The 12,339-nt window shown below is 32.2% G+C and overlaps 1 protein-coding gene across 3 annotated transcripts; it reads right to left on the bottom strand.

Annotated features, from left to right (window-relative positions):
• Positions 1 to 2,315: 2,315 nt before the first annotated feature.
• Positions 2,316 to 11,402, bottom strand: LOC120170562 (peroxisomal (S)-2-hydroxy-acid oxidase GLO4-like). 3 transcript variants are annotated; one of them, XM_039178511.1, is made up of 13 exons: positions 11,294 to 11,402; positions 11,183 to 11,212; positions 10,155 to 10,302; positions 9,957 to 10,081; positions 9,836 to 9,882; positions 9,674 to 9,751; positions 9,446 to 9,570; positions 9,207 to 9,264; positions 8,793 to 8,855; positions 8,494 to 8,563; positions 7,208 to 7,308; positions 2,670 to 2,774; positions 2,316 to 2,530 (listed from the first exon to the last, which is right to left on the bottom strand). In XM_039178511.1, exons 3-13 carry the CDS (start codon positions 10,295 to 10,297, stop codon positions 2,351 to 2,353), a joined length of 1,095 nt encoding a protein of 364 aa, XP_039034442.1. In that variant the 5' UTR covers positions 10,298 to 10,302; positions 11,183 to 11,212; positions 11,294 to 11,402; the 3' UTR covers positions 2,316 to 2,350. The 3 variants fall into 3 exon arrangements, with proteins under 3 accessions (XP_039034442.1, XP_039034441.1, XP_039034443.1); XM_039178510.1 differs by lacking the exon at positions 11,294 to 11,402 and having other exon boundaries at positions 10,155 to 10,309; positions 11,175 to 11,197; XM_039178512.1 differs by lacking the exons at positions 11,183 to 11,212; positions 11,294 to 11,402 and adding an exon at positions 11,146 to 11,167.
• Between the last annotated feature and the right edge of the window lie 937 nt (positions 11,403 to 12,339).

The raw sequence follows: 12,339 nt of genomic DNA, 5'->3' as shown, positions 1-12,339 counted from the left end.
TTCATTTCACTCCAAAAGACCATAATGCCCTCTTTATTCATTTATTGATACAATTTAGTCTAACAATATTTCAAAATATTTCCTATATTTTATCATTTATTCAATTTAATCCTCCAATTTTACATCTTTACAAGAAAGTCACTGTCATGTTATTTGGGGTATTACATATTTAATCATTGACATATTGCTTTCAATAATGTTGTAGCACTGCTTGGTATTTCTTCATCTGATTTTTACTTTTATTTACTAGCTTGTTTCCTATCCCATTCACATTGATTTTTTTTAACTTTTTTGTAACAAAATGCTCTATGAGGGTTTGGCATCCGATATACTCTGTGTTTTTAATATTCCAGTAATAGTAAAAGATCAAATTGAATATTTCTTATTAGTCATAATTTCCAAAATAACTCAAAATAAGGTTATCTAAATGATGTTATCGAAAGCCGAAAATTCTTTGACTTTTTCTTAAGAATCTCTTAATCTTGGTTCATGGATTCACCAAATTAAAACAAGCATGGTAGAATTCGTGAACCAAAACATGATATAAGAAACTACAACCAAATTATATATATATTTTGCAACTTAAATTCAAGTATATCGATATAAATAACTATCGATAAGTAACAGCCACACAATGGCATATTCTTAAGATTTTGACATAAGGCTAACTCAAAGTTTATAAAACTATATGCACTCAATAATCTTTAATACAACTTTAATAGTATTTACACTTTTATTTCCATAATACTTCTAATATCTTATAACTATATAACATAACTAGTCAATTTATTCATATTTTATGATACAATATATATTGTACATATAATTATAGATTTTAATCCAGCAAGACTATTCAAGAGAGCCACAACTCACAGCATGTAGAACCGAGTATCGACCAATATTCCTGCAAAAACCAATAATCCAATTACCGTTACTATCACATAAAACCCCTCCACCTGAGGCTTCCATGGTCCTTGTGTTGACACCGCCGTCCGTGTTTAGCTTGAAACTTCCTGTGCTAGGAGGGTTCTTGCTTTGTCTGTTGTTGCCAACCGCATTCTGGGCGGTGTTCTTATGTGAATTATTCTTCACTATAACCGCCCAATATGTAGCAACGTGGATGATTTCATAGGTTGCACGGATTTGCCCCTTGAAGGTGAAATTATTCCGTTGCTTCCAGATTTTCTAAGGCAGAATTCCAAATAGATGTCTCCATTCAGTTTCCATGTAATTAAGACCTGAATTTACAAATTAATTAATCTGGAGCCATTCAGTAAGAGGGGAGAAGAATAAAGCAGCCTGATGGTGAATAGGTAGAAGGTGGTTCAGATTGAATGTGCCGGATAGCAGTCACTCAGGACGTGGGCAATTTATTCTCGGACCAATTGTGGTACATTTTGAGAAATCTTACTTCTGAAGCAATCGTCAATTTATGTGATTCTTTCTGCTCTTAAGCATGCTATGCAGGGAGCGTGATTAACATATATTTCTAAAATTTTAGTAAGGTATAAATTTATAAATTCTTAAAAGGTAAAAAATAATTTTTTAATAAAAATAAAATATTAAAATATTTTAAAATTTAAAATTTTTAAAATAGATTAAGAGTCCATCGATCTCTATTTTATACATCTCTGATAATTGAAACATGTTGCCCAATTGACCATTGATTGAAACATTTTCCAGTAAGAGTGGACTTAAAATTGAATAAAAAAATAAATACGATTTGTCGCAATCATTTTTTTCTTTTTTAAAAATATTAATCTTATTTAAAAAGCATTTTTAAGTATTCGACCTATCTAACACAAATATCGACGACAGTTTCAAACCAATTTATTTTTCCAAATCCGAACTTCACCCCATTCAATTTTAAAACTTAAGTCAAACTCCTCCCGCACCATCACGAGCCCAAGGAGCGTTATTGCATATGTTTCATGTCATACTCGTGTTATGTGTTCATGCTTGTGCTTTCTAGCACCCACAGGAAAGAAAAAAAATTAAATTAGGGGTTGTGAATATATAAAATCAATGGGAGACAAACTTATAAAATTTTAAGAGGGATGAAAATCGATTTTTAATAAGAATATAAAAAAAATTAAAATATATAAAAAAAATTTGAAATTTTTAGGGGCGACAACCCCCTCCCCTCCTGGATCCATCCCTTCACCTTAGTAAATTTCCATTGCAATCTTCCTAGATTATTTACCAGAACGACCGAGTCACCTGTGTTTATTAACCAAGTTTCTCTTAGGCTATTATTTTAAAGCAATTAGGATAAATTTGGAACACGATACAACACATTTGTTATGATCTGAACAAATTTATGAATAAGATTCAACAATATTGTCTAGCTTTAAAGCATGGAATGGGGTGTGTCATTCTCGGTTCTGATATGCTTCCTGGAAATATTGTTGAGAGTAGGGCAGCCGGAGAGGGCCATGGTGAGCTCAAGTTCATCCTTCAGCATTTCGATGACCCTTTTTACTCCGTATTCTCCCTTAGCTGCAAGCCCATACACAGCAGGCCTTCCAATCTGCAACTCTTAACATGTCAATCTCCAAGAAAGTACTAGGCAAACGTAATTCAAGCAACAGTGCTTCAATAGAGCAGGAAGCACGATAACACTTGCCAAGGAAGAGTGGGAGGGGAAGTTGAACACAGAATGAACTTACAAGGACAGCTTGCGCACCAAGAGCTAAGGCCTTGAAAACATGTGTTCCCCGCCTTATTCCTCCATCAAATAAAACAGGAACCTTTCCTTTAACTGCACCAACCACCTGCAAAGGCCATAGTGAAAAAAAATTTGTTCGATATATATCCGAAAAGCATGGAAATGGATGCTTAACGCAAATGTTCTTATAATACATGTGTTATCCATTTCATTTCTGGTTGGTGAACATATATTGTAGAGTATAACGTACATAAAAATAAATCTCCAATACTAAATTTAGAATAAACTTCAATTTATGTGGCTACAATCTGCACTCCCCTCAAGTTGGTGAGTATATATAGTAGAGTCCTAGCTTAGATATGAGCTCATCAAAGTTTCCTCTTGGAACGGCATTAGAGATGACATATATAAGTCATTATTGTGTAGGAACGTAGTTTAATTTAAATGAATTATTATTGACCTTCAGAAATAAAGTCTATCAATTTTCACTTGTTTGATTCTGTCATGGTGGACAAGATTTAAGTCAATGTTGATATAGGTTGGTTGTCACTTTGTACCTAGAATTATCCATTAAAGTCCAATTTCGATTCTTTTAAAAAAATTATATCCACATTTCTACCCAAATTCCAAGTGTTGGTGTTTGAAATTCTGCTTCAACACTACTTCTTGACACCCGAATTTGTTTCTTGCTTCTCCACATAACCAAATTTCCACAGACAAATGAGCAATAATCATTCGTGGATCTTGTCAGTTAACGCTCTAGTCCAGCTAACATCAAAAAGATTTCTACCTTGCTATTCTCACTCTTCCTGAAATCAGTTCCTATCCAGGTGTTATCGTGAGATAAATTCTTGTTGACTGCTCCAAGGTGTTCTTCTCTAGGAGCAGCATAAATTGGCTCAAGATGCTTACTGGAAAGCAATGTCTGGTCTCGTTAAAGATAAATAAATTAATTTACCAACAAGCCTTTAATATTGATCCGTATTTACCGGAATTCCCATGCCATCCTTCCTTAATTTTAATTTCAGATCCATACAAGTATTGGCTCGCTTGCATCACAACATACTAGTATTAGTGAGTAAATCCATTATGTACCTCCATTGAGAGAGAATGATTCCAGTTTTTTATTATTATTATTATTATCTATATACATCCATTCCCCAGGAAAAATATGAATGAACCAAGTTTTTTAGTTTCAAATTCAGTAGCCAAAAGACCATTTAATTTACTGATTTCTCTAGTGTAATTATCAGTTACGACGATATCATCCACGTATAGGAATACTTGGAGAAATTTTCAAGAATAGTTTCTAATCAAATTGACACTGTTTGTATCCATTTTTAACCAAAACTTTGGAAGATTTATCAAATCAAACTATTGGTGATTGCTTCGAGCCATACAAAGATCTCTTCAATTTGCATACCTTATGGGTTAGAGTTTATTTATTTTTTTATTTATTTATTTTTTATAAGACATGGGAACTTTATATGTAGACATCTTCAAAAGTATTTAGAGGGGTCAATCTTCGTTTACTGATAGTGACAACAATACTCGAACACTATTCAATTTTACTACTAGTCAAAAGGTCTCTTGGTAGTCAAATCATTAGGATTGCGTGAATATTTTTGTCACCAATCTTGCCTGATCTTTAAACACTTCCGTCCGAACTATGATTGACTGTAAATGTCCATTTACAGCCCATTGTCTTCTTCCTCAAAGTAGATCAGTAAGGACCCACGTATCATTGTTTTATAGGGCATTGATTTCTTCTTCCACAACTTTCTTTCACTCTGAATTTTCCATTGCTTCTTGTATGGTCTTTGGGATCTAAATTTTTTCAAGTGACATACTAAATGTTTTGAACGATGGCATTAATTTCCCATAAGCAATGTATCTCTGAATTTGATGGCTCGTGCATTTTCTAATACCCTTTCTTTGAGTAATAGAGAAATCAGAATTATCTATAAATGGAACATAGGTTTCGCTAGATGAAGACCCATACTTGTCTGAGGCAGTAAGATCCAATTACAATTCTTGGCATGCTCTGAGTTATGTAATATTTTAGGGGTCTCATTTTAAAAAAATAGCACAAGACTACATCTTTTGGGACGGGCCTGATCATCCCAAACTGAACTTGAAACATAGAAAGTTCATGTCTATACAAGGAGGGAGTATTGTTTCTTACAAAATAAAAAAATTCCAAACATGAAATTAAGTTTTCTACACTGAATTTTCCTCACACGCGCCTACAGTGGGAAAATTATTTTTTTAGTTAGCAGATTTTTTTAAGTGTGAGCCCTCAAATTCTGAGATCCTGTGACGTATCACAAGTTACAATAGCTAATGAACGGGCCTGAGGATGATGGTTGAGGAGTCTTGAAAGATGTCTTTTGTGGAGAGGTTGCTATTTTTTTATGGAAAAGGGTGGACTTTATTTTGATGGTTTCGAGTTCATTTGGATGGGATAGTGTTTTGAGTGGGTTGAAAAGGGTTGAAATTCTCACCAGTATTAGATTTGTCTTTCATTAAGAATGTCCGTATTGTCATAGAATGATCATCTATGAATGATACGAACCAACGTGATCCACTGAGGTTTTTAACTTCAGAAAGGCCCTAATATCACTGTGGATTATTAAAATTGGGAATTTGGCAGATATCACACAAGAATGAATTAGGGTTTTTATGAACAAGAAACTGTTTTGCAAGATAATGGAAACTGGGATATCCCAGCCTAAATTGCCATAACAGAATAAAACTGGAAAAGAATTTTGAAGTAAAAGAGGATGTAGAAACAGATTGAGAAGCGCAACTCGAGTGAACTTATCTTGGAGGAGGTTTCTCATTGAGTGTCTAGAGTCCATCACAGAACTAAACACTGACAATCACCTCCCTCGATTCCAGTGTTTGGAATTTACAAAAATTGGAATTAATTCAATGTAATATTGTCAATCATGGGAAAGCTTGCTAACAGAGAGAGGATTGCAGGCTAAGTGAGGAACATAAAGCACAGAAGAAATATAGAGATTCTGTCGCTTGAATTGTGATGATCCCTTAACTTTTAAAAGAGATCCATCTGTTTGTCTTAGTGTTTCTAAAGATTGAAAGATCTGGACTCTGGAATAGGCTGATATCACCTGTCATGTGATCTAAATCTCATAGTTTTCTATTTATGTGTAGATGTGTTGTCTGTTTGTAGAAGAAAGGTCACGGACGCCGAGAAGTATTCATCTGGCCGAGATGAATACCTATCGACTAAATTGGTTTGGTAAGGACTTTGTTCAGATCCTAAACTAACTTCCATTGATAAGGTGGGAGGATTCATCATGGAGTAGATTTAGGTGTGAAACCTAGCCCGATACCATGTCAAAATAGAGAAGACAATTTGAAACAGAGAAGAGATTGTATTCTCTGCAACTTTTCTCATACAAAATGACTACATAGGTTAGGCCTTAAATAGCCAGATTTACCAACTCTAACTAATATTCTATTTAATCTTATATAGTCTCTTAATTAGATAAGATGCAGAATAAACTCTAATCTTATCTTACATAGACTATACTTCCTTGCTCTTGAAAAACTAATTATTGAAAAATCCATTTGTCTTCATTCTTAAGGAAGTTTATTATATCTTTGAAGAAAGCATCAGATAACACATGATCAGGGAAGTATAAAGACATTACAACTATAGAAAGCTAGGAAAACATACTGAAAACCATAGCAAAGAAGACGCATAAGGGAAGAAACAAGGCAGTTAACAAGTATTTAACAATAACCTATATCATTTTATGAAGCGAGAACCAAGCAGCTTTGGGTGAAAAAACTTGGCAAGCACATGACTAATCTAAGAAAATAAAGAGTTAATGTCATTCGCAATGAAAACTAAACCAACATTATCCCTTTAATCAATTGAATTAATTATTGATTTTTGGAGTATTCAAACTTCGGTCTTACCCAACTGAATTGAAGTTATTTTTTTGGGTTTATCGGTTAATGATTTTTTCCAAATTTGGCTATCGGTTAATTAACTTAACTAACCAAAATTATTAAATATTTAATATATTACTTATATTATTTATATATTACTTAGCCTTAGGAGTGTTTAAAATTCGGGATTTTAATCAAACTAACCGACCAAATTAACCGAACTTCGATTAATGAATTTTAGGTAGTTTGGTTCAGTCGGTTAACCGAACCGACCAATTGAACACCATAATTAATTTTAGAAAGCTCACAAATTAATCTATCTATGGTTAAACACCTAAGTTTTAAGAATAAAACAAGAAAATAAACTGATATACAATTAATTTACAAATTTATCTAGTGAGATAAATAACTAGTTTTATTTTAAAAATAATAGACTACATATTCTTTTTGAAGTAAATGACTTTAGTGTTAAATAAAAAATTAACAAATTTTACTTGCGCATCATATTCGCTCATATAATCCCAAAAAATATGATTTTCCATGCATTAGCCACTTCCCATGCAAATGTAATCATGTTATAAATCTAAAAGCCGTTGCAAGCATTAGAGGTTTTACCTCTTCTAGAACAGAAATAGTTGATGGAGCATAATCTAGCTGGCGAGCCCCATGATTTGAGACGATAATCCCATCAACCCCTACTTCAACACCCTTTATTGCTGCCAATTTTGATATATCAAATTCAAGTGATTCTTTGTATGTCAACAAGTAAACTTAAGAGCAACAGAAAGGAACAAACAGCCTTGATTTTAAATAATTAAAAACTCTGAATGAAAATATTAACCTATGTCTACGGTGTTGCATATACGAGGAAATATTTAATTTTCCAAGGGAAGCAGATAGCACTAATCAAGCAAAGAGCATTTCCTATAGCATAACTGCATCATAGGATATTTCTAGTAGTTCATGATATGAGAAAGAGTAAAGCTGTTTATTTTTTTCGTACAAGGGCAGAACACTTGAACTACTAAGAATATCCAAACATATTCTACATTTCAAACCAAGCAAGTAAACTTCAAGAGGTAGCAATATAAGGTATTTGAATCCAGGAACAAAAAATTATAGGTTGGGCCAATATAAATATAATAAAAAAATTATCTAACTCAATTCTTATATATTTTTAATTTAAAAATATAGTAACAATTATATATATAGATATATTTGGATTAAATTTAGAAAAAGATATATTAATTGGACCGATATTTTTAACATAATTACACATATTTCTATTTAGGATAAACTATCTATTTGGTCACCTACCTATTGCTTAATTTCGTTTTAGTCACTCAACAACTATTTTTTTCAAAATCATATCTAACGTTACAATTTGGGTTTGTTTTGATCACATGCCGTTAAAACATTAACTGTGATGCTGACGTGACATTTTTAAATTATTTTTCAATGCTAACATGGCATCACCTTATGATGACATGTCAGCATCACCGCTAATTTTTTAAAGGTACATGACCAAAATAGAACCAAAATATAACGTAAGGTATGATTTAAAAAAAATAACAGTTGGGTGACCAAAACAGAAACTAAATAATAGATGGATGACTACTAAATAATTTACCCTTTTTTTGGGCATGGGATGAGCCAGCCTAGGTAGGCCCCTGTTTATCGTAGAGCATGAAGTTCAGCTAAGAAAATGGCTCCTTTCTAGAATTCCAAGGGATAACTGGTTTCAAAAGACCTATCTTTGTCAATTTAATAATAGAAAGAAAAGAAATAGCAATTGTTCTTGTAAATGCATTTCTATTTGAAAAAGTTGAGAATATCCATTTTCATCATTTACAATACAGCAAGGAACTATAATGCAACTAATTTGATGAGCCTCTTCTTACCATCTTCACGAGTAAGTACTCCCTTGATCAGAACCGGCAAATTTGTGATAGATCTTAACCATCCTATGTCCTGCAAATGTCGCAATGAATGGCGTCGAGTTAACATGAGTGGAAAAACAAGGATGCTTACATGCTTAATGACTAAATGAACTATGAAAGTTTATTTTTAATTAAACAACATAACTGTTAAGATCAGTCCTGCATATCCATCATTTACAACGAATATAAGTATGGGAAATATCAATTCCAAACAGCAGGTGAAAAGTTGACCAATCCAGTTTATCGGTTTAGATTTATACCTTCCAAGAAAAAGATGCATCAAATGTACTCTTGGCAAATGCTTCTATATTTGAACCGTCATCCTGTAAAAGTTTAATAAACTTGATGAATATTAAGGGCTTACAATGAATCTCAACTTCAACCAGAACTTGCAAGTTAGTTATATTCCGAGAAACTAAGACGGAATAAACATATATATTATCAGTGAACCCAAAGTTAGTACTGAGACTTTTGGCTTCGGAACACCAATACTGCCTCATCCAAGGCATATATACCCACATATGACACCAGGCCAAAATTGTCTCAAAAATATATTTTTTAAGAAAAGTATACCATAAACTAGATAACAGGAAACAAAATCACACTTTTTATGGGCATGGATATAAGCATTCCATATTTAGCAACAGTTGGGAAAATAAAGTATTTTCACTTGCACTGGAGACTGCAGTTGTTATGAGGCCTTCAAAGTTCTTCAATTGAGGTGCAACCATTCTGCAAAAAGTTTGAAATTATCAAACTTAGTAAATTTCAGTTTGCCGTATGTGTTAATGAATGAGTTAATGTTCTCTACAACATTGGGGAACAAAGTCTTTGCCCTATCCACAGCATAAAAAGAAGTTACATAAATCTGTCAAAATGAAATAAAATTGATAAAAAGGAGACACTATGTCACTTGTTCTTTATGTCTTTCTCCCTTCGACCAAGTCTAGGAGTATCAACTGTTAGGACGATGGCCTTGTATCCACATCTTTCAGCTCTCTGCACCAAAGTAGCTGTTATATCTCGTTTCTTGTATACCTGACCAGAAAAGGATAAATCTTGCCTTGGTGATTTGAAATCGGAAACAATAAATTGCTCTGAAAAATGAAGATTAATTAAAAATGTTGAAGCAAAAAGGTACATATATCTGGAAGAACCGAACACCATTGCAGCTTGAAGCAACCTCCTCAACGGTACAAGTAGACATGTAGGATAAAATCTGCATTCATAACACAATTCAGTACTCACATTTAATGCAATCTAGTGATCCAAAAACTGTTTATATTTTATATTATATTTGTACCATTATGGTATTACATGCAGCTGCTGCTCTTGCTGTGGCAACCTCACCTGTCAAAAACAAAATAAAAATAATAAAATTGGTACTTGAAATAGGAGAAAAGGGCAGCCTATGAAGTTCCAACCTTCAGGGTGTGCCAACTTATGCATAGCAGTTGGAGCAATCAAAATTGGTGCCGAAATTTTGTAACCCAAAACAGTTGTTGACAAATCGGTTCTGCTAACATCGACAAGTATTCTTGGCCAGATCCTGAGAATGGAAGTAACAAGATCAATAGAACATTTTACCTAAATTAATTTCATTACCAGGCTTAACAGCTTACGTAATTCTTTGGAATGCTTCCACATTTTCTCTTAGTGTGTGTTCATCCTCGGCTCCACCTCTATAGTAGTCATAGTACATTCTGGGAAGGGCTCGCCTAGCTAGTTCTTGGACCTCGCTAACATTAACTGGTTCACCTTCCATTTATCCTAGAAATAAAAATACATATACAGAAAAAGAAAAGGTATATGTAATTCTCCAAATTCTTTACTTTATATATTGATTTTATGTTAAAATTAAATCTCTAATGAAAAATTGAACTGAAAAGATATTGCTCATATCCTAAGATTCTTAAAAGATTCAAATTTTTTCATGAACACACCTCGATATGATATATATCCTTACCAATATAAAGACAGAATAGTTTGAGAAAAAGGCATAATGCCAAAATTAGCCCCCAACATTTTGGTTCCTATTCTTTTTTAGAGCATTTTACCCCCCCCCCCATGCTTCAGTTTAGGGCAAAAAAAAAAACTCTACAGATGGAAACTGTTAGTTAACACAAGATTAGAGCTCCAAAATAGGGGCTTTTTATCTTAAAATGAAACATTGAGGGCCAACATACTCCGAAAAAAATAATAAGGGCCAAAGTACAATTCTATAAAATGTTAGTGTCGTTTTGTCCTAAAATAAAACATTGGGATCAAATGTTCAAAAAAGAATAAGGACCAAAATGGTCATTTTAGTTAACTTTGAGGGCTAGTTTTGATATTATGCCTGAGAAAACTAGGGTTCATAAACAGCTAAAAACAGGTTTTATTCAAGGTATAGTTCGTGATACGAAAAATAGGCACAATAACAAATCTAATAGAAGATTACAGTAATTAACAAAGGTCATGAAGAATAAAATTGAATTTTAACAGTTAACATTGCCTATAAACCCAGTGGATATCTTATGCTAAAAGCCTCAAACTCTCTCCATGAATCATCAATCAAACATGATTAAAGATCAAAACGAAACTGAAAGCCAGAGCCCAAGTGAAGTTTCTTACACTATTTGCAAATTGTTTGATAAAGTTTACAAAGTACCTTGGAAGACTGAACGTTATCGACTTGACCCTGCAAAATCTCAGAAAACGAAAACGATTGCAATTCAAATACATGCAACAGTAGACAAGGGAATATGATTAATAAGTTTACCTTTCGGTCGTGCTGTTTCTGCTAATAGTGGTAGTTGTTTCTTGATAAGGCCTGTAATTGGCTTTTAGCAGAGGATAGGGATATTCTACCGATTTATCCGCCCAATCTCTGGACACCAACAAGGGTGTCCATGTTTCATAAACACCACTAACGATAACGATGAGTATCAATTTTATTTTGTAAAAATTTAAAATCCTAAAAGACCCACTATATAATTATAAATTAATTAAAAAATTAAAAGTAAAATATTTAAAATAAAAGATAAATTATATCAGTGACCACTTTATTATTATCTCTTTTTATTTTGATCATCATATTTGAAATTTTATCAATTAGGTCACTCAAATATTTACATCATTCAATTAAACCTCTTGCAATTAATATATAAAGAAGAAATTAATGTGGTAATTAAAATATTTGATATAATTACACATTTGGTCACTATTACTTATATATTCTATCAATTTGGTTCTAATTTTAATAAATTAAAATAAAAAAGAATTGATTTTATTCTATCATATATAATAATGATATATACATGGAGTATTATTTAGTCATCAACCTCGTCTTTGTCGTTATCAATTCAAGCATTATATCTTTCAACATATAAATACTGATTAAACAACAACATTTATATTTATTTTAATCTAATATGTCCATTCTATACTTTATAAAATTATTAGAAATTATACCGTCACAAAACAATGAATTATTATAATAATAAAGAAATGAAGTATATAATAATAAAAAAAATTATCATTATAAATAATTTAATTTTCTGGATTCTAGGATGCGGTCAAATTATTGAGAGTTATCTTAGAACAATATCATTTTGCTCTTACTCCAAATTAATATGAATTTTAAAAGCTTTTTCTTATCACAGCTAGAGAAAATTTCTCAACTAAAAAAAGATTAATTATGTACTTAATCACTTAAATATCACTTTGGTTCTGTTAGGTTATCTAATTAATTGATTTTCAAAATCTTCACTAATGTTAGATTTTTATTTCATTTTGATCATATACGGTTAAAAATTAACATAACTA

The sequence above is a fragment of the Hibiscus syriacus genome, unplaced genomic scaffold, assembly GCF_006381635.1.
Source record: "Hibiscus syriacus cultivar Baekdansim isolate YM2019G1 unplaced genomic scaffold, ASM638163v2 tig00111783_pilon, whole genome shotgun sequence".
Lineage (NCBI taxonomy): Eukaryota > Viridiplantae > Streptophyta > Magnoliopsida > Malvales > Malvaceae > Hibiscus > Hibiscus syriacus.
This window is presented reverse-complemented; position numbering and strand designations above follow the sequence as displayed.

Coding starts and splice junctions, on each gene's coding strand:
- LOC120170562 (XM_039178511.1), bottom strand. CDS start 10,297: ATGGAAGGTGAACCAGTTAATGTTAGCGAGGTCCAAGAACTAGCTAGG. Junction 9,571..9,673: donor TTCGGTTCTTCCAGATATAT/GTACCTTTTTGC, acceptor TTTTCTGGTCAG/GTATACAAGAAACGAGATAT. Junction 9,265..9,445: donor GAGAAAGACATAAAGAACAA/GTGACATAGTGT, acceptor AACTTTTTGCAG/AATGGTTGCACCTCAATTGA.